Raw genomic sequence first — 24,155 nt, 5'->3', positions numbered from 1 at the left:
AATTGAGGACCTGAAAGCCATTTCAGTACATCTAAGTTTCAAGAGACGCTGGACGAACTTTCTTCCTTAGAAGTATCGAAGGATTTGGTCAAGTCGCTGATATCTTGATTAGAGGACAGATCCATTCCTTTGTGCTTAAAGACTGAGCTGAGCATCGACCTATACCCTTTGATGGTACAGGTCGATAGCTTCCTGACGGACTTTAGGAATATGAAAAAGTCGGCTATTTGACTCATAGATGTCTCAGAAGAAGACATTATAGCGGCTGCACCACCTTCTGAAGACTGCCCATTTTGATTGGTAGAGCTTTGTAGAAGACAGTGTGGTAGGCTAGGTTTGGGTTTGTATGATGAAAGAGGATTTGTATGAATTGATTGTTTCATTTTTGTTGTTGTGATGTTTTTTATTATGTTTATTTTGTGTTTTTGTTATGAATGTATGATGCATGTTTTCATGTTTTTTTCTTTTTTATTTGCAGTTTGCTTGAGTGTGATAGGGTAGAGTAATTGGCTTCCCTTCACCTGAACTGGAAGAGGCTTTACCTGGAAGAGGAAACTGACATTAGCAACTACCAAAGCAGTTGAACAGTTAGTGAGACCGAACCATTTTCCAGTGCCTTACTGTGAAGTTTTCATGTCAGTTACCTAAGACAGTGACTGTCATAAACGGGATCGGGGTTAGAGAAAGTGCTTAAATATCTGCAGGCTGATTTTATTGTGAATGAGATCTCAGATTCTCGTTTGGAAGGAGAGAAGTGCTTTTGTGCAGAAAAAGACTGCATGAAGAAATTCCAAAGTAATTTCTGCCCTCAGCTTGGATGTCATAGCTGAAATAAAACCCTTAGTGATCCCCAAAATTGTGTGTTGACTTTCGTGGTTATCTTGGATTATTCTTGTGTGTTGACTTTCATGGTTATCTTGGATTATTCTGAGATGAAGTGGTGAGAAAGATAAGGAATCTGAATCGGATATATGCCAGAGTTGGAGTATATATTGATAATATTTTGATTACTGATAGTATTAAGTTAGGCTAAGTTAAGTATAGGGGGACTGTTTTGGTAAACTTTAGTGGTAAGTAGGAAATAAGTTAGGTTAAAAATTGAAAGATGATAATAGCTAAACTGTGGCAAATGTAAATAAAATTAGAATAAGGTTCTGTTTGAAGGTCTTCGGCCCATTGTAATATTAAGGTTAATAAATTAGGATAGGTGAAAGAGTTTTCTTTAACCTCTTGAATGTGCTCCCATCATCCTGCACCAAATGTGTCAAATAAAAAAGCCCCTACAATGCTCGTCTGCAACTTGCAATTGCCTCTGCAGCCTGTCTCAAAAAACCTTTTGCTCTGACGAGGCACTTGACAGTCTGAAGCCTGTCAGGGCCAGAGCGGACAACCCTTGGTGGAATCTGAGAAAGTGGGGTTGTCTGAGCAGAAACCATTTTTGTGGAAGGAGTCTTGGGTAATCTACCAGGAGTCAAATCAGGTCTGGAAACCATTCCTTGTTCAGCCAAAATGGAGCAACTAAGGTCATGGAGGTGTTCTGATGCGTAGACAGCTTGTTGATTACCTCCCTGATCATTCTGAAGGGAGGGAAGGCGTACATATGTAAGCCTGTCCAGCCCAAAGGTATGGCATCCATGCTCCATGCTTGAGGATCCGGGACCGAGAGCAAAAGAGTGGAAGGTGGTGATTTCTCGACGTTGCAAAAAGATTCACTGTGGGATTGCCCCATAGTTTCCACAGACTGTCGCAGACTAAGGGTCTAAGGCCCATTCGGTTTGAACAACCTGTTTCAGGTGGCTTAATTCATCCTCATTAATGTTCATTCTCCCTTGAATGAACCGGGTGACAAGTGACTCCTCCGCCCACAGAAGGAGATCCCTTGCTGTCTTGTACAGTGAGAAGGAATGAGTACCCTGTCTGCGAATGTAAGAAAGTGCAGTGGTGTTGTCCGCATGCACTACTATCTTCTTGCCGCAGACTAGATCCGAGAAAGACTGAGGGCCCAGGTGAATTGTTCTCGGTTCCTCCATGTTTATGTGGGAATTCTGTTGTACCGTAGTCCATGTTCCGGAGACTTCCCGGCCGTCCAGAAGAGCACCCTAGCCTAGGTCGGATGCATTTGAATAAAATTGAAGATCTGGGTGCACTGGGAGAAGAGACTTCCCTTCCTGAAGTCTTTCTATGCATGACCACCACTGGAGATCCTCTTTGATTTCTGATTTAATTGGGAAGACAAAAGAGTCTGGTTGGGTCTTTCTGCACCAGTTCGCTTTGAGGAAAAACTGAAGGGGTCTCATGTGCAGTCTGCCTAATTTTACAAACTGCTCTACTGAACCGAGGGTCCCTAGAAGACTCATCCACTGCATTGCCGAGCAGGAAGGAAGAGCAAGGAACTGACTGACAGTCTGAAGGCAGGTTTCAACTCTTTTGGGCAACAGAAAAGCCCAAAAAGTCTGAGAGTTCAGTATCATCCCTAAGTAGGGAATCTCCTGAGTCAGTGTCATAAGAGGTTTCTTTTCATTTATGAGAATGCCTACCTCCTGTGTCAGGCGAGGAGTTCTTCTCAAGTCCTCCGCACACTTTTCCTCCTCCGACAAGTGGAGAATCCCAGAAAGTGAAGTCAATTCCCTAGAGGAGCAAGGATTCGAGTGAAAACTTGTGGTGCTGTCGACAAACCGAAGCATAGGGCCCGGAACTGTGGTACTCTGTCCTGAAAAACGAAGCGTAGAAATTTCCGTGAGTCTGGATGAACAGGGACGTGAAAATACGCATCCTGCATATCCAGGGTGACCATCAAGTCCCCCTGTTGTACTGAGGACATGACTGAGCGAACGGTCTCCACATGAAACTTCGTCTTCAGTACCAACACATTCAAGGCGCTGGCGTCCAGAACGGGGCCTCCAGCCCCCCTGAGGCCTTCGGAACCATGAAAAGGCAATTGTAAAAACCTTCTGAGTGGGGATCTAGCACTTCTTCCACTGCTCCTTTGAAAAGAAGGGATTCAACTGAGAGAGGGCCAAAAACTTCGTGGAACCTTTTGAACATGCTGTTAAGGAGATTGGAGATGAAAGGATTGAAATAGCCCTCCTTGAGAACTTTGATCACCCAAGGATCTGCCCTTCTGCACTCCCATTCCTTCCAATAAAGTAGAAGTCTGGCTCCTACTTGGGAGCAGAGGACTAACTTCTCACTTCTTGGGGTTGGTCTTGAAGGAAGACTTCTTAATGGACTTCATAGGAGGTTGCAAGTTTGATCTATGTCTAGACTGGGTTTTTGCCTTCCCTCCACGAAAGGGCTGAGACTGTAGAGGAGAGAATGATCTTGATGTGGAAGGCACAGGCTCCCTCGGACGTCTAGTGGACTGTGCCAACGAGTCAGCGGTAGACTTATTCTGCAAGTCTGAAAGAATCTCCTTCACAGTGATTTGTGGAAAGAGGTGAGACCTATCTAAAGGAGTGAAGAGTTGAGCTGACTTCTGTGTTGGCAAGACTCCTTTCATGGTGAAAGAACACCAGAGCTCCTGCTTTTTAAGGATGCCCATAAAAAAGAGGGAGGCGAGTTCCAAAGAGCCGTCTCCAATTGCCCTATCTGAGCATGAAAGAACTCCCAGCCAATCAGAGGCAAAGTCTTCAGTGAGATCAGGACAGTCTTCAATCTTCCTCGCCAGCACCCTCCTGGCCCAATCGAGGAAACTACAAATCTCAAACACCTTAAAAATACTCTTGATAAGGTGATCCAGTTCAGATGAGGAAAACATTATCTTGGCATAGAAAAGGCAGTTCTACGAGTCAAATCGACCATACCTTGGGAGGAGGCAGAAACTCCCAAGGAAGGAGCTTCCCCGGTGGCATAAAAAGAGTACCTCATCTTTAGCAACTTGCTGGGTGGAAAAGCGAATGTCGCTTTGCCCTGTTCTCTCTTAGCGGCCAGCCAGACACAAACTTCTTTGAGAGCCTTCTTTGAGGAGGAGGAAAGAACTAGCTTGGGTAACCTGGTACCATCGGACGAATGCTTTTTCATGAGGAAGGTAGAAGCTGGAGAAGCAGGCAAAGCAGGCACGAAGAAATCAAGAAAATTATCCATGAGGAAACGCAGAAGAGACGACTAAGCAGAAGAGGGGACCGTATCTTGAACAACCTCTTCCTCCCCTGAAGAGATAGGAGACAAGGAATTATCCTTGGACTCTGGAACTGAAGAGGATTTCTTCAAAAAACCCATAAGTTCGGTCAATTGATGTTTGAGTGGGGTTAAAGAATCTTCTTGAACCGATGAGGAAGACGGATTAAGAGAAGAAGGGGCATAGGTCCCAGAAGCAGAGGCTGGCCATTCAGCTGTTGGTGTTTTAAGTTTCGGGACTTGGCGCTGGGCACTCAAAAGCGGAAGCCTGGCATGAGACGGCGGCGCTGGGCGCTCATCAGCGGAAGTCTGGCGTGAGTCGGTGGGTGCCAGGCACTCGGAAGAAGTTGGCGCTTAGAAAGCTCATAGCGCTCAGGACTGTCTCTCAACAAATGAAGACGATGAGCAGGAGAATCAGGCTGGACTTGAAAACTGCAGGAAGGTTGTGGGCTAGCCTCCCTATACCTCTTGACAGCCAGGGGAGAGGTGTCACCAAGATCGGCATGTCTCTTGAGCGGGCACGAAGAAACAGAGTAGCGATATGGGAGCTTCTATGCGCGCACTGGAAGTTTCTGAATCTGAGGAAAGTTGATGCACTGGGACGCCTTGCCAATGGCGTTTAGTCGAAGCCTGGGAGCAAACGACAGGCTCAACAGAGGGGGCAACTGCCCGAAACAACAATTCATCAATGATAGCAAGCCACAAAGCAACAAATCCTGAATAATTCACCAAGATCGGGCAAATAACTAGCCGAAAAGCGAAGAAGCAACCGTGCAAAACTACCGATGTTGACAGGAAGCCGGTAGGAAATGAATTGAGCTCTCTGCCAAGTTGTTCCTTCAAGTTCCGGATAGTGGGCGGGACCTTGTCACCTATACACTAATGATAGTGGCGCCACTGGGCAAATTTTGAATTTTTAGGGAATTTTTAAGGAACCAATAGCTATGTACTTACTTGGTAAGTTACTTATATAAAACCAAAGAATTACCTACCTGGTTTCATGCAAAACTATGAAGTCAGTGACTTGATTTGCTCGACAGGCTTCTATTAACTGTTTATTTTCATATTTTCCCCTGTTCATCCTCTGTGAATTTGGAAACAGTAACTTCATTTCCTAAAAAAAAAGAAGTCACCTTAACTACATGAAATATACAGGACTATAAGTACACATACTAATGCTACCATGAATATTAAAAATTAGTTTACAAGACTATAAAGCAACATTCTAGAGTCTCACTTGGCTCCCTCAAGGATTAATTCTTACATGAGAAAAGATAAATGAAGCAATTTAAAATTACAAAAGCTAATTATGAAGGCAGACCAAAGTGAATGGATGAAATATAAAGTGCAATTGGAGACCAAAGGGATTGGACACATAAGGCAGACAGTAAGTGGTAAACACTTCCTGAAAAAAAAGAACTACAGATGACTGCACCTTTACATTAATAAATAGGAAATATTCTTAAGTGGCCAGCAAACTAAAAATCTACAATTCTACAGAAGAGACTCTTTAAAGTGGAAAGCAATATTTTATTTTTGACTGCTGATGTATTTGATAGTTAAACCATTGTTTTTCATATGGGTCTTGGAAAATGCTGTCTTGAACTCATGATGTAAGTATAAAAAAATGGCACTTCACAGATAATTCCACAGTACTTAAAAGTGGAGGTGATGCTGTCCACCGATGGTAACAAAAGGTTCTTTGCAGAATCTCTTTAGGCCCTAACTGAAGTGTCTTCTTCCTTCGACTTCATCTGCTCTCTTTGGTCTCTTCACTGGGCTGCCCAATTTCTTCAACCCTGCTTTAATCTCATGTCGTTTATAAGCACTCCTTAGGGTGAGCCTTGAGAGTATTCTTATTTTTGTATTAGCTTTCATTGCTATACTGTACTTTTAAGTCACATCACGATATGTTACACCACTATTGTTATACATGTGGCATATATAAAAAAATTATCAGTAATGGTCTAAGGCATAGGCCAGTGGAAAAAAAGGCATTCGCAACACAATAGTTTGTACTTTTTTATGCATCAAGATTCTTAAAGATTTTACCCAAAATCTCTGCAGTTCCCAACTATGCTATTATCATCACTGTAAAGTACTTCGCATTAAAAAAATTCCCCACCCTGTTATTGTTATCTATTTCATATATGGTGCCACATGAGGTATGCCAATTACTGTATGCCTTGCTGAACACACTGTGGGTGGCACTTGAGATTCTTTGTTTTGTCTCCTGAGCCACAGTTATAATGCCTTTTGCCTTTTACTTTCAACTATTCCCTTTTGTCTCTTCCTACTAAACTGTTCAACTCCTTCAACTTTACCATATCCAATTTTTTGCATCTCATTTAAGAACAAATGCTTCGTGATGTCAGTAGTTACGTTCAAATTTATATTAACAACTGCATCTGCTTTTTGCTTCATAGTTGAATGTGAAATGAGTTCCCTTGACTCTTTTCTGTTATGAGCATTTTCTTCCCAAATATCCATCTTACCTAAGTCTTCATCTATGGCCTTCTCCACCATTGGCTTCCAAATGGTCTTTGTCCTGCTATCTCCTTATCTACTTTTTCTCTACTCAACAGCTTTTCTCTTATCATGTGCCCAAACTTTTCCTCATTTACTATTTCTCTATTCAACAGCTTTTCTCTTATCACACACTCAACCTTCTTATTTACTAATTCTCTATTCAACAGCCTTTCTCTTATTTATTATTTGCCAAAACTTTTCCTTATTTACTATTTCTCTGTTGAGCAGCTTTTCTCTTATCACATACCCAAACTTCTCCTTGTTTTCTATTTCTCTATTCAACAGCTTTTCTATCATGCGCCCAAACTTCCCCTCATTCACTAGTTCTCTATACGACTGCTCTTCTCTTACCAAATGACCAAACCACCTCAATCTTTATGCTTTCAGTCTGTTTTTTTCCCACATCTCTCAACAATTTTTTCATTAGCCTGATATTATGAAAAATTATGTACCTTTGCAAACTGTTTGAGTTTGGCTGAGGGATCATGAGAAGTAGTGATAACAATTTTGGGATCTTCCACACCAGCCCATCGATACTCATCATCGTTGTGTGTGTCACCACGAGTAGCCTCTCCTGCAAGCTCTACAGCTAATTTGGGACCAAGGTCATCCCAGTCTCCCGCTTCCATAAGCTTTATGGCTGAGTTTTGCAATTTCGTTGGAATTTCTTTGCCATCTGGAACAAAAAATGTACACATAAAATTTTATGGTGATGCTCACCTACACTACTTATAGGAGTTGTTCTAATACCCTGGCCTACTTATGAGTAAAATTAATTATTAACATAATAAAGTACAGTACCTCAATTTTCTTATATATTCTGAATATTTTCTATATTGCAGCTGATGAGATATGTGAGGTAGCAATCTTTCAGCAATTAGTCATTGTTGAAAATGTGTTAGTGGAGTGGGAAGTAGAGCTGATTTAATGGCAACAAATTTCCAACATTTTCGTACTTCCACGTTGCTTTATATGATCCTATCGTATGTCTGGTAAAGGCAGAGACACAAAGTCAAGAAACTGAAACATTTTGAGGAATTCTTATGTTCCATTAACACAGAAATATTATCTAACTTATGTAAGAAGCAAGCATTCACAATTTACTGTCACTTGCTAATGTGTCCTTGGCATGGGAGGAACAGTTAATTTTTAAAAATGTAAGGTTTCATCCTTCTTCTTCGTTGAACCCACAAATATTGGAATGTTTTTAAACATTTGAAAGCTAAATTTGTAATTATGTAAAAAGGATTTTGACAAAGGAAAAATCTATTTCTGGGGAGGGGCCCGTGTCAACTGGTGAAATAATCCATTCAGCACTTATTTCTAGGTAATTCCGTTGTTAGATACCAGAGAAAAGCTAAATGTAAAGCTGGGGTTACTACCCCCAGAGCGAGCTCCAAGAAATGGAGTTGTATATGGTAAAGGGTGAGATTGTCACAATCACGGGACCCTGCCCTATAAAGATTCCCAATGTCAAAAGTCCCAACGAGAGAGGTGCCGATACAAGCCCATGCACTACTCGCGGACTGTACACAAGGCAACACTAGTCGCATTCCATGTTAGCACCCACCCCACTAGAATGATGTTTACCATGGGAGGGAGAGAATGAAAACAGGGGTGGGTCACCAGGTGACACGGGCCCCTCGCCAGAAATAGATTTTTCCGTTGTCAAAATCCTTTTTCTGGATCGGGGTCCCGTGTCAGCCGGTGAAATAATAACAGAGAAATAAGCATCATTCTTATGCTATTAAAGACTTAAAAAGAGACGTTGAAAACTAGGAGAATTCTACCCTGAACATTAGTAAGGTCCTCTAAATTCATATAATGAAAATAATGTAAGTGGTCACCGTCTAAGATCATGAGCTTAGAATTGAACCTGAATAGGCTTGTATTAAGAAAATACTTTCTGCCTAATAGCAGACACAATGACAGTAACCCCCCCCTTTTTTAAAAAAAGAGAGGATCTGACAAAATTGCGAGGTCCTGTCTAAAAAAGCCTGTAAGGAGAAAACTGGGCACAGAAACAGACCTTGTAAAAGGGGAGTACTTTCCAAGGTGACCACCGAAAATGAGGACCTTCAACTGTAGATAGAAAGTAAGGGTGAGGAATTCGCAACACTACCCGATGAGGGGAAACCAAAATGATTGGTTCTGCTAGACAGGGCAGACAGTACAGGAAAACTAACACTAGAAGCTAAGCTGATTAAAAATTTTGGTCTTTCCCAACAAGGAAAGGTAAGAACAAGATGATTGTTGGTTACCAAAGCTAACTCCGATACATTACTCAAAGACAAGGAAACCGAATGTGGACGGAGTACTGGTCTTAGACGAACACAGACCTTAGGGATGAAAGTTAAGAGCCTGTGAGTTTGGTTCCAACAAAACACTTTCCTCGGGGCCAATGCGGCCGCATCATTACTGTAGCTTCGAAAACTATGTGAAGAGTGCTAGTTACTTAACTGCAGAACCATACTGCAGTAGAGTAGGATCCCTTGACTGATTTTAGGAAAACAGTAATAACAGGACCAATATCAGTTTCCTCCTAAACTGTAAGATTCACAAAGACCACAAAGCCAGGGCATCAGAACTTTGAGAGGGCTGACGCAGGCTGAGTTTATACCAGACGTGACAGCTTGATAGTTTGTGGCTGAATTGGGTTGCAAACAGACCTACTTCCAGGTCCAGGAAAAGGTCACAAGACTACCTGAATGACGCTCCGTCTAAGGACTATTCCGACACCAGGGGGGAGGCCCTGGATAGGGAAAAAGTAGTGACCTTTTGGACCCCTACGAGAAGGGTGGCAGACAGAGGCACTTGTGTCTGTTGGTTATGGAGAAGAATGAACCATAACCTGAATGAAGCAACTCGAGTTCGAACCCACTTGTTTACGCAGTGCACTATTGCTGTTTTGTTCAGAACCAGCCTAAAATGAAACCCCTTGGGAGGAAGAAGTTTCCCAAGGACAGGAAGACTGCCACAGCCCTCCAAAGCGTTGATATGGAACTGCTGGAACGTGACCGACTAAGTTCCATGTACTTCATGGGGCCAAAAAATATCCACCCCACTCGCCCAGAGAGGTGATGGTGTGGAATACTGAGGCCGGAGGGGAAAGCTGGAGAGGAACTGACTTCGATAAGCACTTGACAGTTGTGCAAGGCCGGAGGCCACTATTCAAACAGGAGGAATCAGGGAGACACATCCCTGACTCCGCCATACCCCGGTTATAAACTCCAGCTTTGACTTCAGAAGGAGAACCGTCACTGAAGCAAACTGGAGAGAGCCCAAGACCTTTTCTTGGGCACGGCAAAAGGTATGCTTGAGTTGATGAAATGATAGGTCGCCCTTGCTATCTCTTTCCGCTTCCACTGGATTCACAACTACTGAAGGCTACCCTCCGGAATCAGGTGGGATTCCTTCCTGTTTACTTAGAAGCCCAGAGACTCTAGAAAACCGATTATAATGACCGGCCCCCTCAGGCAATTCCCGACGCTGGGTGCCCAAATGAGCCAGGCAACTAGATATGCGGCTAGCATAACCTTCTAATACTGGAGCTGTTGAACTTCGGTATTGTTCAAACTGGCAAAGACTCTGGGGCTGCATTGAGGAGAGCATGAACCTGAAGGGGTACGCCTGCTCCCCGAGTCTGAATCCCAAGAAGGGATAGAACCTTTCTGCAACCAAGATGTGAAAGGAAGCGCCGGAAAGGTCTATAGAGGTGGTTACGGCTCCACGGAGCAGTAGGATCCGAACCCACAAGACTGTAAGCAACCGAGGCTTGCCGCATTGAATGAGGAAAATAAACGGGACACGCCCGGAAAATTTTCCAGTGGAAGGGAACTTCCTTGGCAGACTGAAAAGCCTGACAGGCCATTCACAAAGACCCCAGAACTCTGGCCGGAAGCTGACTGAACCTGATTGGGGAGGGGACAAACAGTCCAGCTCCACCCGGGCCTTGATAACTATACTCTGGGCCCAGGGACTGAAGTTCCAGTGGCCCCGAAAATGGTACAGCCTCCCACCCATATGAGAAAAACTACAGGAGGAGGCTTGATTGTCTCCCCTGAAGCGTATGCCTTCCCAATTTCTCGGAGAGGAGCAGGATGCTTCCCTGCTCCTATGATAACCCCGAGGGTCAGAGCCTCTGGCAGAATGTCTAGTGAAAATTCTTTCCTTGGGTTTTCGTATGAAGCAAAGAAAACTCCAGCGGAGGCACATGGGGGAGGCAGAGACACACGGGGTGTCACAAGGGGGCTGATGTGTTGGCTGAACCCGCACACATCGAGGTGGAGGCTGGGAGTGAGAGGCTGACGGCTGTCCAGGGGCAGAAACCTGAAGAGCCTGCACCACCGCCTGAGCAGGGGGGCGCTTGAACTACATGAACTTCTTGCCGGACTTGGGATAGGGCCCGGCAAGATCAGATTGTTTCCGCTCAAAGGTAGACACCCACGAGAACGGAGGCTCTGAGTAACATTAGTAGCCCCGGACGGACCGTAACAACACCCACCTGGGGAAAAGATTAATTCTCCAGGCGAAACTGTTCATAAGATTTTTCGGCTCAAGGCAGAACGTGGCTGGCGAAAAAGTGTTTTCAACTGTCCAACCGGACTGATGAAATAAAGCGGGACCTGCAGAAAACCTGACAAGAGAGATTTTATCAGGACCCGAAACAACTGAACAGCCATTATATACCACAGACATTGTTTCTGTTAAAGTCAAAGAATTCCAGGGCCTGGCAAGCCTGACTTACACCCTGTTTCAGCTTCCGGGAATTGACTCGGAAGCTTAGGAGCTATACGCTGAATAAATTAGAAGCGTAGTCCGGGGTTAGAAGATTCATTGTGAACGTATCTGTGATATCTGTCTCCCGGAAATCGTCAGCGGTTTATTTTCGAAACAAGCCTGTTGATAAGAGGGGCTACATTCGAGCACAAGGGGTAGGAAGCAGGGCTCTCAAAGAGAGAGCACGGTAAGACCCCATAGCTGGCGTGAACTTGGAATTCTCCGCCTGCCACTCCGTTAGAGTTCTCAACGGAGACGATGTGCCCAGCCCCTAGGGAAGATGAGGGCTCTCTTAGGGATCCTGCCAGATAGATGCCATGCTCCTTCTGACAGTCTGGTAAAACCCGGATAAGGGGATACCAGGCCAGAAGGGAAGAAATGCAATTCCACCAACCTCCATGTGCCCACACCCCCGATAGGAGGGTGCCTTCATGCTGGGAAGCATAAACGGTTAGGTGCCAAAGGTTCCCCAGACTGGAGGGGAAAAGAGGTGGAGGTGTCCGGAACGATACAATTCCGGAACGGAGCAGGATTTTACATGTGATCCATTGACAATGAGTCTTGAGATTATTCTCTTTGGGATTTAAGCTCCTGGGAAAGGGAAGGCACGGACCATGAGGTAGATAGATAGTTTGATAGGTTGACAATGACCCTCAAATCGAGCTCCTTATAAGGAGACCCGTAAAAGAGTCTTCAACAAAGGAAGGAGGGGGTAACCGCCTTGCTTTGCTTGGGTCGTGTCCCTTTCCAGAAGACGAGGCCAAACTCGTAGACGGCACCGGATTAGAGATCCGAGACGTCCTCGAGGGGGCCCCGGAGCGGGTCTTCTTGGTTTAAAAAAGGGTCTTTTTTGACTGATTTCACCTTAGGGACGGTAGACCAGGAACTGTCGAAAAGGGATGAGGAGCTAACGAATCCCCTAAAGGAAAAGTTTGCCTCACCTAATTCTGAGCTAAGCGGAAAAGGTTTGCCTCACTTATTCTCGCACCTACTTATCGCTCCGGGACGATGTTCACAGGTTCGAGAACGAGACAGAAGGCCGCAACGTCTTCAGAAAACTCTCCGTAAACAGCTAACTTGAAGCGAAGAGTTACGAGACTTGCGGCCGGCCTTAGGACCCCAAACACCGGAGGAGCAACTATTAATAAGTCATATGAGACGGAGTTTGGCGAAGGAAAAACCGATAGGTGTATATGAAACCTACCGATTTATCGAGAATCTCGCCCAGAGACAGAGTTTGGCGGAGGGAAATCGATAGGCGTATATGAAACCTACCGATCCACCGAGAATCTCGCCCGGAGAGAGCCCAAACACCGAAAGAGCGACTATTAATAAGCCACATGAGGGGCGGAGCTTGACGGAGGTAAAACCGACAGGTGTATATGAAACTCACGGATTCATCAGGTAGCCTGCTCGGGAGAGCATAGCGCATAACGCAACCTGCCGGGTACCAAACGACTAATAATAAGCCATATGAGGCAGCGTTTGGCGGAGATAAAACCGACTGGAGTAAATAAAACCCTACGGATTCATCAAGTAGCCTGCTCGGAGAGAGCATAGCGCACTTTACAACCTTCTGAGCCAAGAATAAGCCACATGAGGCGGAGTTTGGCGGAGACGAAACCGACAGGTGTATATAAAACCTACGGGTTCATCAAGAAGTCTGCTCGGGAGAGCATAGCGTACTTCACAACCTTCCGTGCCAAACTATAAATTCTCCAAAACAGACTGCGCACCGGAATGGGAACTATAGACTCCGTTTTGCTGGCTTGTTGCAGGATAGCGGAGCATTCCTGCACTTTTTGACAAAACCAGCTGAAAAACGTATGAGAAGTGGGCATGCTGGAACGGATGCCGAGCAGAGTACCGTAGCAGCGACTTAGCCTAGTCAGACCAGGAAAAACCCGGAGAAAACCAAAGAGAAAACCGGGCTAACAGGACAAAACTCATAGACATAAAAACAGAGTCAACGGAACATTCGGGAGCGACCATGTTTGAACAATATGTGATGGATACAAACATAGTGGGAAGGTTATGAACTGTTCGGAAGTGGGCGCACTCAGAGCCAAGAGAGGAAAACCCCTGAGGAGGATATCCTTTTGGAAGTGATAGCGGTGGGTGGAATAAACGCGACCGCTAAACACTAAAATTTGAGCAGTAAGCAAGGAGAGCGCCAAACAAGATAACATTAAACACCGAACAGGTAGTAGCAAAATGGAGGGGGAATGCCAAAAGTAAATAAAACAGAAGACAGTTAGGTGGAAAACGCTAACTGGCCTTATATGAGATCCCAACAGTGAGGTGCGAACATGTAGGAAGCACCTAAGGGAAACAGTCGACGTAAAAGGAAGGGGGAAGGATAGGCCAGGAGGTTGGTAACCCAAAGTAGCGACCAGGGGTGGGACAGCACTCCCCGGGCACCCAGAGATCCTCATAGATCCCCTCGCTATGTGAGCTGTGTTGCACGACAAGAGCGAGAGAAAAGGAGAGGAAGGGCAAAAACCTCTACGGCCAGGAGAGCAAAGAAAGGTAAAAGGAGTGTGAACAGGAGTGGGGAGAGCACTCCCGGTCACCTCCAGGTCCTGGTGGAGTGCCAACCGATAAGGTCAGACACACCGAAGGACAACCAATCAATGCAGAGGGAGGGGATGTAGGCTACAGCACAAAATAAGGATAAATTGCTCTCAAGCCTTGGAAAGTTAACAAACCTTGAAAACGAACCAAGGGGAGAGAGAGAGCAAAGGATAAAAGGGAGAGAAGGGGATTCTCGATACCACAAAATAATATATATATAGTCGGTAAAAGAAGTGTGAACAGGAGTGGGGAGAGCACTCCCGGTCACCATTGGTAAGCAACCCAAACAAGGATTGAACTAGGATAGGCTACGTAGGTAAACCCTCGCTATTCCAGCTTAACTTATTAGGAACATTAGCCTAAGTGAAAAGCCGAAACAGGGAGAGGGTGGACGTAGGCAATATATCCAAGCCAAAACCAAACAAAGGGAAGCACCAGACATAAAACACATATGTACAGAACGAGATCACAGACATGAAACTCATACGTACAGATCGAGATCGCCCCTCCCTTAACGATTTTAGGGCAAAATAAAGTACACTAAACAAAACAGAACTTTTAGTTCTTTCCCTCCTTGATAGGATGCAAAATGACAAAATTTCACAAGAGGACCAAAGCATTATTTTTGAAATGTGGGTTGTCAAACATTTTATTGGCAAATGTAGAGTGCCAACAAGTAAAAACTGTATAAGGAAAGTATATTTGAATACAATTAGTCATACAGCACTATTGTTTTATACTACCCATTATTTTACAATTCCCTTAAATGTGTGCCAGCTTTCTTTCCAAACACACTAAAAAACGTTAGCCTCCTACCTTCAGGCTCCAAATCCAAAGTGACAAAAAATTTTTTTCGAAATGTCTCTCCTAGCTCACACATACACTTTATTTGCTCCCCGAATTTTAGAACTTTCAATGCTTATTTCACTTCTGAATTCAATTTGCATAATTTACTCATTTCTTGCTACTTTCACTTTCACTCTGGTTTTCTCCTTTCAATTATAACTATTATCTTAAGCCTGACAACTATTTTATATGGAGACAGTTACTCACTGATAAGCAGCAGTCAAAGAATGTGGTATCTGCTCTATTTAACCTTATTGTAATTAATAAGCCTAGCTTGTTTTGTCATAGCAATTCTGGTTTCATACACTAATGGTGTAGACTCTTATGCCTTTGGTTATCTTCACATATATGTATATATATATATATATCTAATATTGTTAAAAGATGGTTGGTATACGTAATGCAAAAAACATTCTTAAGAAACAAAATTGTTTTTACACAGTTATCATTTGCACATTCCTAAAACATAAAAAAAAAAATATATTGCAATATAGCTATTGTAATGAAATACATTACCTGCCAATGAGTTCATGATTTTTTTCTTTTTAGCTTCATGCATGAAATGGCGCTGTTGAAGATTCTTTCGGTAGAGATACTCCCTACGAAGTCTGGCTTGCCTTCGAAGACTAAACTCTGACTGAAAAAAAAAAAAAAAAAATCAGACTGGATCAAACAGAAAATTCACAAATCAGAATACTTTTAAAGATCTATTATATTATTCAGCACCTTACACATATGATGCACAAGTACCACACAAAAACCTGCACCAGACCCTACAACAGAGGGTGACCGCCCAAACGAGAAGTTAATTTCCTGCCATTACCAAAGGAAGTAAAACCTTCAGTATAAAGCCTGGCCAAAGTTTTAAAGAAGGCATATACAGTAAAACGCCCATATTCGCGGGGGATGCGTACCACATGCCACGCGAATAGCTAAAACCCGTGAATATTTAGAACCCTTCTAAAAACATTTAGAACTGCCTATTTTGATAGTTCAAACACACAAAAAAAAAAACTAAAAATGCTTATGCAGGTATTATCCTACTTACGATTGGGTTAGGTTCCAAAAAACCCATTGTTTGTTGGAAAAAACGTATCTTGAATATAGCCTAGCCTACACTAGGGTATTTGGTACCATGTATATATACATGGTAGCCTACCCTACACTATAAAGTATACTCTATACATACACAGCATACTAATTATTAATATCAGCGCATTCTGGAGGTTCATGCAGAGTGACTTATGATAATTCAATACAAAGAGAAATTGAATAAAAAACACGAATTAGCTTAGCCTACACTATGGTATATCGTATACATATACGATAGCCGAGCCTACATTATACTGTACTCTACATTCACATATCACATTATACAAACATCAACATAACGAATATGCATCTTTTCCGTGGACCTTTTAAATATTATGCCTTACTTTACTGTATCCAATAATATTGTATATACAGTATTCTTATATTGCTTTTGTATTATAAATTGCAATCATATCGATCAACGTTTTGGTTTGGAAATCGATTACGCGGTAAGTTTATTTCGCTTTATTTAACTCAGTTCAGAGTGCTTTTCTTGCTTCTAGTTAGCATAAATGAATCTCTAGATACTTTATTTATATGAGGCAAGGTTATTTTTCATTATACGAAGTGTTTTTAAGTCGAAATATAGCTTAAATATGTCTCGTTGTGAAATTAACTTAGCTATTTTTTTTGTTAATAGATGACATTGGCCGTTTGGGGGAGTTCGTTTTGTGTAAAAAAATCAAGATCCCATTTGCTTTTTTCACTTGATTTCATCATAATACAGGCAGTCCCCGGTTATCGGCAGCCTCGGTTACTGGCAATCCAGTTTTACGGCACTTGTCTAGCGATGACGATAACCAGATTTTCATTGCTGATAACCGGTCATCGGCGCTGATCACCTCTTATCGGCAGCGCTGATCACTGGTTATCAGTGCCACTAACCGGTTATCGGCACCGCTAAACGGGGATCAGTGCTATTATCGCCGATTTTCGGTTGTCGTCCTGCTGTCGGGAACAGAACCCCGCCGATAACCGGGGACTGCCTGTACCAGCTTTATTTATCTATCATTTGTCAGCATAAAAATAGCGGTAATGTGTTCTTTCATGCCCTGTAGTTTTGATTAAAATACTTTCTCTCCAATTTTATTAGCAGCTTGAACATTGTTTTCTCAGCTTCAGCTACAACTTGTACCTTATATTTAGCAATATATTTCCTTGCCAATCTTTTATCCATACCGAATAAGGGTATAATGTAAAAATATATCAGTCCCATTCTACTTAACTTCACTTGTACTGTAACTACGGTAACTGTGTATTACAGTACGATGGTTGAAATACAAGCAAAATGGCTGTTGTTATCCAATTCGGTGATAAGCAAAACAACAGTTTCTCGGTCGGTTGTTTATGGCTGTACGCATTTACGCAAGAGTATAACGTTACTAATAATACTTGTATCATTCTCTTTTACTTTTTTAACTAGAAGATGGGAAAAAGAGACGGAGGAAAAGAAGTTGGTCTATTGTAATTTGGTCTCTCTCGCTACCTGCACCCGTGTGAATTTTAAAAATATTTTATAAATACTGTCGTATCGGTATTAATTGCTTACCCCACTGCAAAATCAAATTACTGTACGGCGAATTATCATAACTCGAGCACTACCAGAGTTTTTTAATAATTTTATCACAAAAAATGCATTTAGTCATGAAAATGAGATGAAATTACAGTAATTAGTGAATATTTCTCAGTGAAAAATACCGTGAATGCGTGAATTTTCTGTGAATAATGTGTATATATATTCCAAAGAGAAATCAGCAAATAGGTGAGTCTGCGAATATATATATCATTTTCAGCATTTTAATGAAATAGGTAGGGCATGCAGTACAAGTGTTATTCATTATTACCATTTTGTCGTGAAGCTTCTTGATGACACCTCAGGAAATGGTAGTGAAATTTTTCTTAACAAGCTTTACTCTGAATAATCCTGAAAGAAAAAGAAAATTATTAGAATCTAAAATCAATACAACTTATACACACTAAAATATTTTTCCCAGTGGGGAAACTATTTTTTCTCAAAAGGAAACAGAAAAATAAATATAAATAAGCACATATTCAAGGCATCACCAAGTGTGGAGCAGCCCTAGTATATAATGGGTTATCTTTGTCTTGGCAATGAATCCTGTAAAATATGAAAAGCCTACGCTTTTCCATTTCCCCCATGTTAGGTTAGCTTAGGTGTGGTTGGTTAGGTAGCAACCTTAGTAACAGTCATTTGCAGTGCCTTATGTTAGGTTAGGTAGGTGTCTAGCTTTGGGTAAGGACCCAATATCCAAGGTTAGCTTAAATGGGGGGGAAGGGCCGGGGAACATCTCCCAACCCCAAGCTAAGAGAGGGTACAACCCCCAAATTAGGTTAGATGGGAGTTTAAGCCTAGGTAAGGACCTGGTGTCCTAGGTTAGGTTAGGTGAGGGGGTCTAAGAGGACAAAGCCTCCCGGCCAGGTAAGGACGCAGCCCCATAAGTTAGATTAAACTCCTCTTCTTCTTCTTTCGACTGTATTATTCCCACTGTATAGCAGGGTCGGCCACTCGAGTCAACTTTCTCCTTGCATCTGCTTCCCCCAGTCCCACTTCACCCATAACCCTCCTCACCACTTCCATCCATCTGATCTGCTGACGCCCCACACTCCTCCTCCTCATCAATGGCATGTTCTTAGCTCTCTTGATTGGTTCCACCTCCTCTCTTCTTATTACATGACCACAGTATTTCAGACGAGCTTCCCTAGCCTTCTCCTTTACGTTACATATACCACACATTCTTCGTATATCTTGACTCTCCCTCCTTTCCAGTAGTGGTATTCCAGCAACCCATCTCAGCCCCATATAATAGTACAGGCCTGATAACAGTCTTATAAATTTTCATTTTGAGCCTTAATGGCATTTTCTTGTCTAAAACAACTCCAGTTACTTCCCTCCATTTTTGCCATGCTTCTTTCACTCTCTGTCTCCCTGCTTTCTCAGTACCTCCCTCCTTTGCTAATATTGATCCCAAGTAGTTAAACTCATCGTTCTGTTTTAGCACTGTACCATCTTCCACTTGAATGTTTATTTCTTCATGTCCTTTACTACTAACCATTAGCTCTGTCTTTCCACTGTTCACTTTCAATCCTTTCTTTTCTAGGGCTCCTTTCCATGCTAAAAACCTTTCTTGCCGTTCTTCTTCTGTGTCTCCTATAATGACTAAATCACCAGCAAACATCAGTTCCCACAGTTCTTTGTTGTTCCTTAATTCTGAAGTTGAAGTGTCTATAACAACAAGGAACAAGAATGGACTCAGAGCTGATCCTTGATGGAGGCCAACCTCCACAGGGAATGCCTGTCTCCCCAAATTTTGTCTGTGCACTGGTTCTTGCTCCTCATACATCATCTTCACTAACAAGGTGTTGGCGCTATACCTTCTTGGTAACTGGTTTTTTTATCAAGATCCACAAAACAGCATGTAAACTTTCCTGCACTATCCTTTAAATACTTCTCTTGTCCCCTTATGTTACTATAAAATAAAATCCACTGCAAAACAAAGGGAAATTTAATCCCAAGCTGCTGCTCACTGCTACATCATAAGACTCTCTAAAACCTCCTTATTCCTGTAAACCAGTGGAGGTGCTCCGGTGGATGTAGGAGGATGTTTTTGTTTTATAATATTTTGGGGGAAATGACCCCCTCCAGATATGTTATAATAATAATTTTAGAGCATTATTAGGATAACATATTTTAGGTTGTTTTCATTAAAAACATGCTTCAAATTGTCACCACATGAAAACATTTTCATTGTGTTCATTAACTATCTTACAATCTTACATTACTCACTGTTTGTTGTTATCTATTTTAAATGACAAAACATACTATAATGATTTTTGCATAAAATGCTCAAAAGGCGAATAAATTTCCTTTAAAAATGAGGTATGATTCATAGAAATCGTTTGGCTGGTTTTTCTTTTATAAGCCTTTTCTATAGAAGCCTGGCAAACTTTAAATGCGTTTTTATCATTTTTAAAAAACCACGCTTTTGTTTATTTATTATTCTGCGCCACTGTCAGTATATCATCTTCACTAACCTTACCAATAAACTGCATTTTTTTCTTGGTAGTCTGTCATGTGCCTTTCCAAGATCCATCCAAAACACATGTAAACTTTCCTCTGTGGTTCCCTTCTAAATACTTCTCTTGGGTTTGGTACTATAAAACTATCCACTGTGCCTTCCCTTTTTAATCAAAACTAACTGTCAGAAGTGTTATCTATAAACTATACTCAAAATTATATTTTAATTTAACCTAATGTCCAAAACTCAATAAGTTAAGTACACCTTAGTTTTACCAGACCACTGAGCTGATTAACAGCCTCCCTCCAGACTCAAGATTGCCTTAATTAACGTGGCTAAGAACCAAGAAGTTAACAGCAGCGGGGACCATTATTCCTTGGCCTAAATTCAAATGGTTTGAGGAAATTAGGTTATATCTATCTTCATTCTACCAAGGCCTATTCACTTTAATGGCAATGAGTTAAACCGTTTTTTCTGATCTGGGAGATTTGGCTTCAAAAAAACAATTTCAAATAATAAACCCCAGCCCTGGCTAGGCTGCCTTGCCACCAAACCATCCTGCCCCACAAAAATCTGAAATGCCTAGGCCTGGTAGCCTCAACTAATGAAGCCTGATTTCTGAGAAAGCGGGTTTGGAACATTTACCACCTGTTTATTTATTAGCTGAATCATTTTTGGCTCTTCTCTTTATAGTTTTATATTTACTGCACTTTTGGTGAGGCAGTAAGTCTTCTGTTTTGCCTGTTTAACTATCCAATTGACGCTTTCCTCTGTGGTTCCCATTTACTGTAATATTTTGTAGGCCTATAAGGGCTTGGTCCACTATCATTGACCTTTGAAGGCCAACTAATTGTATTCTCAAAAAACTAATGTGGGGTAGGTTAGTGCACAAATTATATAGGAAAATTATATATTAGCCTAACCTAATGTCCAAAACTCAATAGCCTAGGCCTAATGGTTTGAGGGAAACTTAGGCCTATAGGCTATCCTTCATTTGACAAGGCCTATTCACTTTAATGGCAAGAGTTAAACCGTTTACAATCTGATCTGGAAGATTTAGGCTAAACAATCCCGAAATTAGTACTTAAGGCTCGTGTAAATCCTCCTGTCATTTGAATAGCCCTATATTTACAGCCGGCCTACAAATATGACTTTAGGAACTCTTGATAAGTCAAGATAGAAACGGGTTTAACATAGAAAAACTTTTGATAATATGCCAGTTGAATCACCGCATGGCAATCCACAGGGTAGTTTAGACTATGGCACTTTTTTTATTATAGCTTAGTTGAAGAATTAATTCAGACAATTGCCTAGGCCTAACTATTAGGCTAGCCTAAAAACTAGGCCTAGGCTAGCCTACGTTGTCCAGGCCAAACCAGTCAAAATTTAGTTACATTAGGAAATTTTAACAAAATTTTGGCCCTATTGGATTTTTACTTGCCAAGCGTCACAGTATAATCTTGAACACACTTTGGAAGATGATAATGAGAACATACACAAAATAATCACGAGGCAAAATCTACAACAGACGATGCTGCGAAGTAGTAGTCGTGATTGGATTAACCTCTGGTAACGGCTCTCAGTCTCTGATTCACACATACTTGTACTTTTGGCAATACAACTTTTCATTTTGCTTTCCTAAAGTTAAACACTGTTAATTTTATGAAAGATTAAAATTTCGGCTGTTATTTATTCTTTATCTTTTTTCGTGAGGCTAACGTATAATTTATACTTATTCTTTATTTCGTTGTCATTGGGACCTTACAATGGCAAGCGTCCTAAATCTTCACTATCTTAGTGACATAATAAACATTTGTGACTACTGTCTACTCAGTTTCTTGTCATTAAATTCTTGTATGTTTAATATAAGGACGTGGCTATTTTGCCGGCTCCGGCAAAATAGCCTCCTAGGGGCTATTTTGCCGGCTCCGGCAAAATAGCGATTCATATGGCATTTAGCTATTTTGCCGGTTCTAACTACGATTTTTCATTATTTTGGTTTAGTTCATAAACTAGATAAATAATTATACAATTTATTAGAAATACATACAGATAAAACATAAAAGCTACTAAAAATCATGGTCAGTTATTAAAATAACTTTTAAGACTGAAGAACATTAAAGCGTACTTGTCATGAAATTATTAATATTATCAAAATAAAATTACCATTAAAAGTGATTTAAAGAAACAAAAAAAAAACAAGTTCAACCCAATTTACAAGTGTTACAAAACCAGTGCTTTGCTTTCGGTGAAGTTTTAAGTCTAGCACAAGATAGATGCAACCACTGCAGACACGAACTGCACATAATGCTCTGTGATTGATTGCCATCTTCATCACTATTAGAGATGTCTGCATCACCGTTACAAATAATGCATAAATACAAGTATGTTCAACATATGGATCAATGGAGCAGCTTGACTTACCACTGGATGAAGACTTGATATCTTTGCCACCATGGACACAACAGAACTTAATTGCACCATACATTAGATTTTCGTTGAAGTTTTTGTTTGGCGCTCTTGTTTTCATACATTTTATAGTCCTTGAGTCTCGTTTCCACAATTGCACAAAGTGTTCCTTTTGAAACTGTTCTACAGCCTGTTGCAACTCTTTATATGAGTTGAACTTCGCGTTTAATTCAAGTTTGTTTGTTGTGAAACTTTGTTCCTCCATTTTTGGAACAATGTTCATCCAGGTTCGTAGGTTCCCGGTGTAAGTTTAACTGCGACGACCAACCATGGCCAAAGGCAAAGATTACATAGGTACGTGTATAAAGGTTCAGTCGAAGTTTCAGTTTGTACAAATCAGTAAACAATTGTTTTGAACCCCTTGTTAAAAATTGCTTGAAATTTAACTATATTAATATATTTATCTGTATAAGTATTTTTTATAACATGTATATCATTTATCTAGTTACACCCAAATTATGAAAACTCGTAAATAGAACCGGCAAAATAGCTAAATGCCATATGAATCGCTATTTTGCCGGAGCCGGCAAAATAGCCCTTAGGAGGCTATTTTGCCGGAGCCGGCAAAATAGCCCCTAGGAGGCTATTTTGCCGGCTCCTTAATATAACCTTGCAACTTTTCTCTAAATTTCTATGTAGGCATTAACATATCAATTTGCTTTGAATGTTTCGCTTGCGATTCTAGAAACAATTTGGGTTTAATATCTGTACTATTCCACTTTTCTCTTCTGTTGATCCTTTTCCAGTTCCAGTATTTTGCTCAAGTTAATATTTAGTGTTTTCATGTACTCTTTGACCTCATTTTAAGGCCGCACTGGTTTCCTGAAATTGGTCCATTGTGAGAAATCCCCCTCGCAACAATCCTTTTTGTATATTATTACATTTTTCTGTGACCTATTTCTTACCAAACGTAGAATCATGTTTGGTATCGTCTGCTTTTCCTGTGAGGTTATCGATTTCTTTTATCGTCTAATGTCATTTGGCTGGTAAAAGACAGGCAAAAACTATATCGATATACTCGTACCCTTTGCATTTGTTTATTCGTGGGAACTTTTCATTGACATATAACTGCATGTTTATGATTTTTCTAAAATATATATCTTTGTTGCATGTTATGATTGACAAAGATCTTGCACAAAGGTAACAGAACCACCCCGATTCGAGAATGACACTCTTATATGTGTAACTGTAATAGCCACAAGGACCTTTTAACTTCTTGAATTCTTCTTACATCTTTATTCGGTTGGGAATCAGATGGATACAAAGGTTCATTGATTTTCTACGGCATTGCAGTTATGATGTTCACCGCACAGATTATGTTTTAGGTAACAGCGTGTCATGAAATCTCCAACCCTAAACTCATTTAGTGCTAAATGGACGCTGAATGTCGATGAAGGAAAAATTAAAAAGATGTCGAGATAAGTTTCCTGAGTAGTACAGGTAGAGTATGAAGAGTTAAGAGTGGGGAATGTAGAGGTACAATGAAGACGAAGTCAAAATGATGCACTTAGTTTCAGAGTTGCATATGCAATCAGAATAACTAAATATAAATATACTTACCTTTGATCTACGTCAGTCGGAAACAGGGCACTGCAAATTGGAGTTGATAAATGGACAGATTTTTATATTAATACATGCTTAGTTGTTGTAACTTTGAATTCACTGTTGACTGCGTTGGTTGTACTTATATATTCAAATAGAAACCTTGTTCAC

At 41.3% G+C, this 24,155-nt stretch overlaps 1 protein-coding gene across 3 annotated transcripts in view; it reads right to left on the bottom strand.

Moving 5' to 3' along the window:
- LOC136832050 (U3 small nucleolar ribonucleoprotein protein IMP4) overlaps positions 1 to 21,575 on the bottom strand; it is a 47,498-nt gene extending 25,923 nt beyond the window's left edge. The window contains exons 1-5 of one of the 3 annotated variants that reach the window (XM_067092575.1): positions 21,470 to 21,575; positions 17,781 to 17,860; positions 15,361 to 15,481; positions 7,098 to 7,321; positions 5,109 to 5,230 (exon numbers count right to left, since the gene is read on the bottom strand). In XM_067092575.1, the coding sequence (XP_066948676.1) occupies positions 5,109 to 5,230; positions 7,098 to 7,321; positions 15,361 to 15,481; positions 17,781 to 17,783 (470 nt within the window). In that variant the 5' untranslated portion in view covers positions 17,784 to 17,860; positions 21,470 to 21,575. Of the gene's footprint in view, positions 1 to 5,108; positions 5,231 to 7,097; positions 7,322 to 15,360; positions 15,482 to 17,780; positions 17,861 to 21,410 lie in introns of all 3 variants that reach the window. The other 2 variants (XM_067092577.1, XM_067092578.1) reach the window with 2 other exon arrangements.
- Positions 21,576 to 24,155: the final 2,580 nt, after the last annotated feature.

This window comes from Macrobrachium rosenbergii, chromosome 49, assembly GCF_040412425.1.
Source record: "Macrobrachium rosenbergii isolate ZJJX-2024 chromosome 49, ASM4041242v1, whole genome shotgun sequence".
NCBI classification, from domain to species: domain Eukaryota; kingdom Metazoa; phylum Arthropoda; class Malacostraca; order Decapoda; family Palaemonidae; genus Macrobrachium; species Macrobrachium rosenbergii.
Note: the sequence above shows the minus strand (reverse complement) of the source record. Positions and strands in the feature narration are given on the sequence as shown.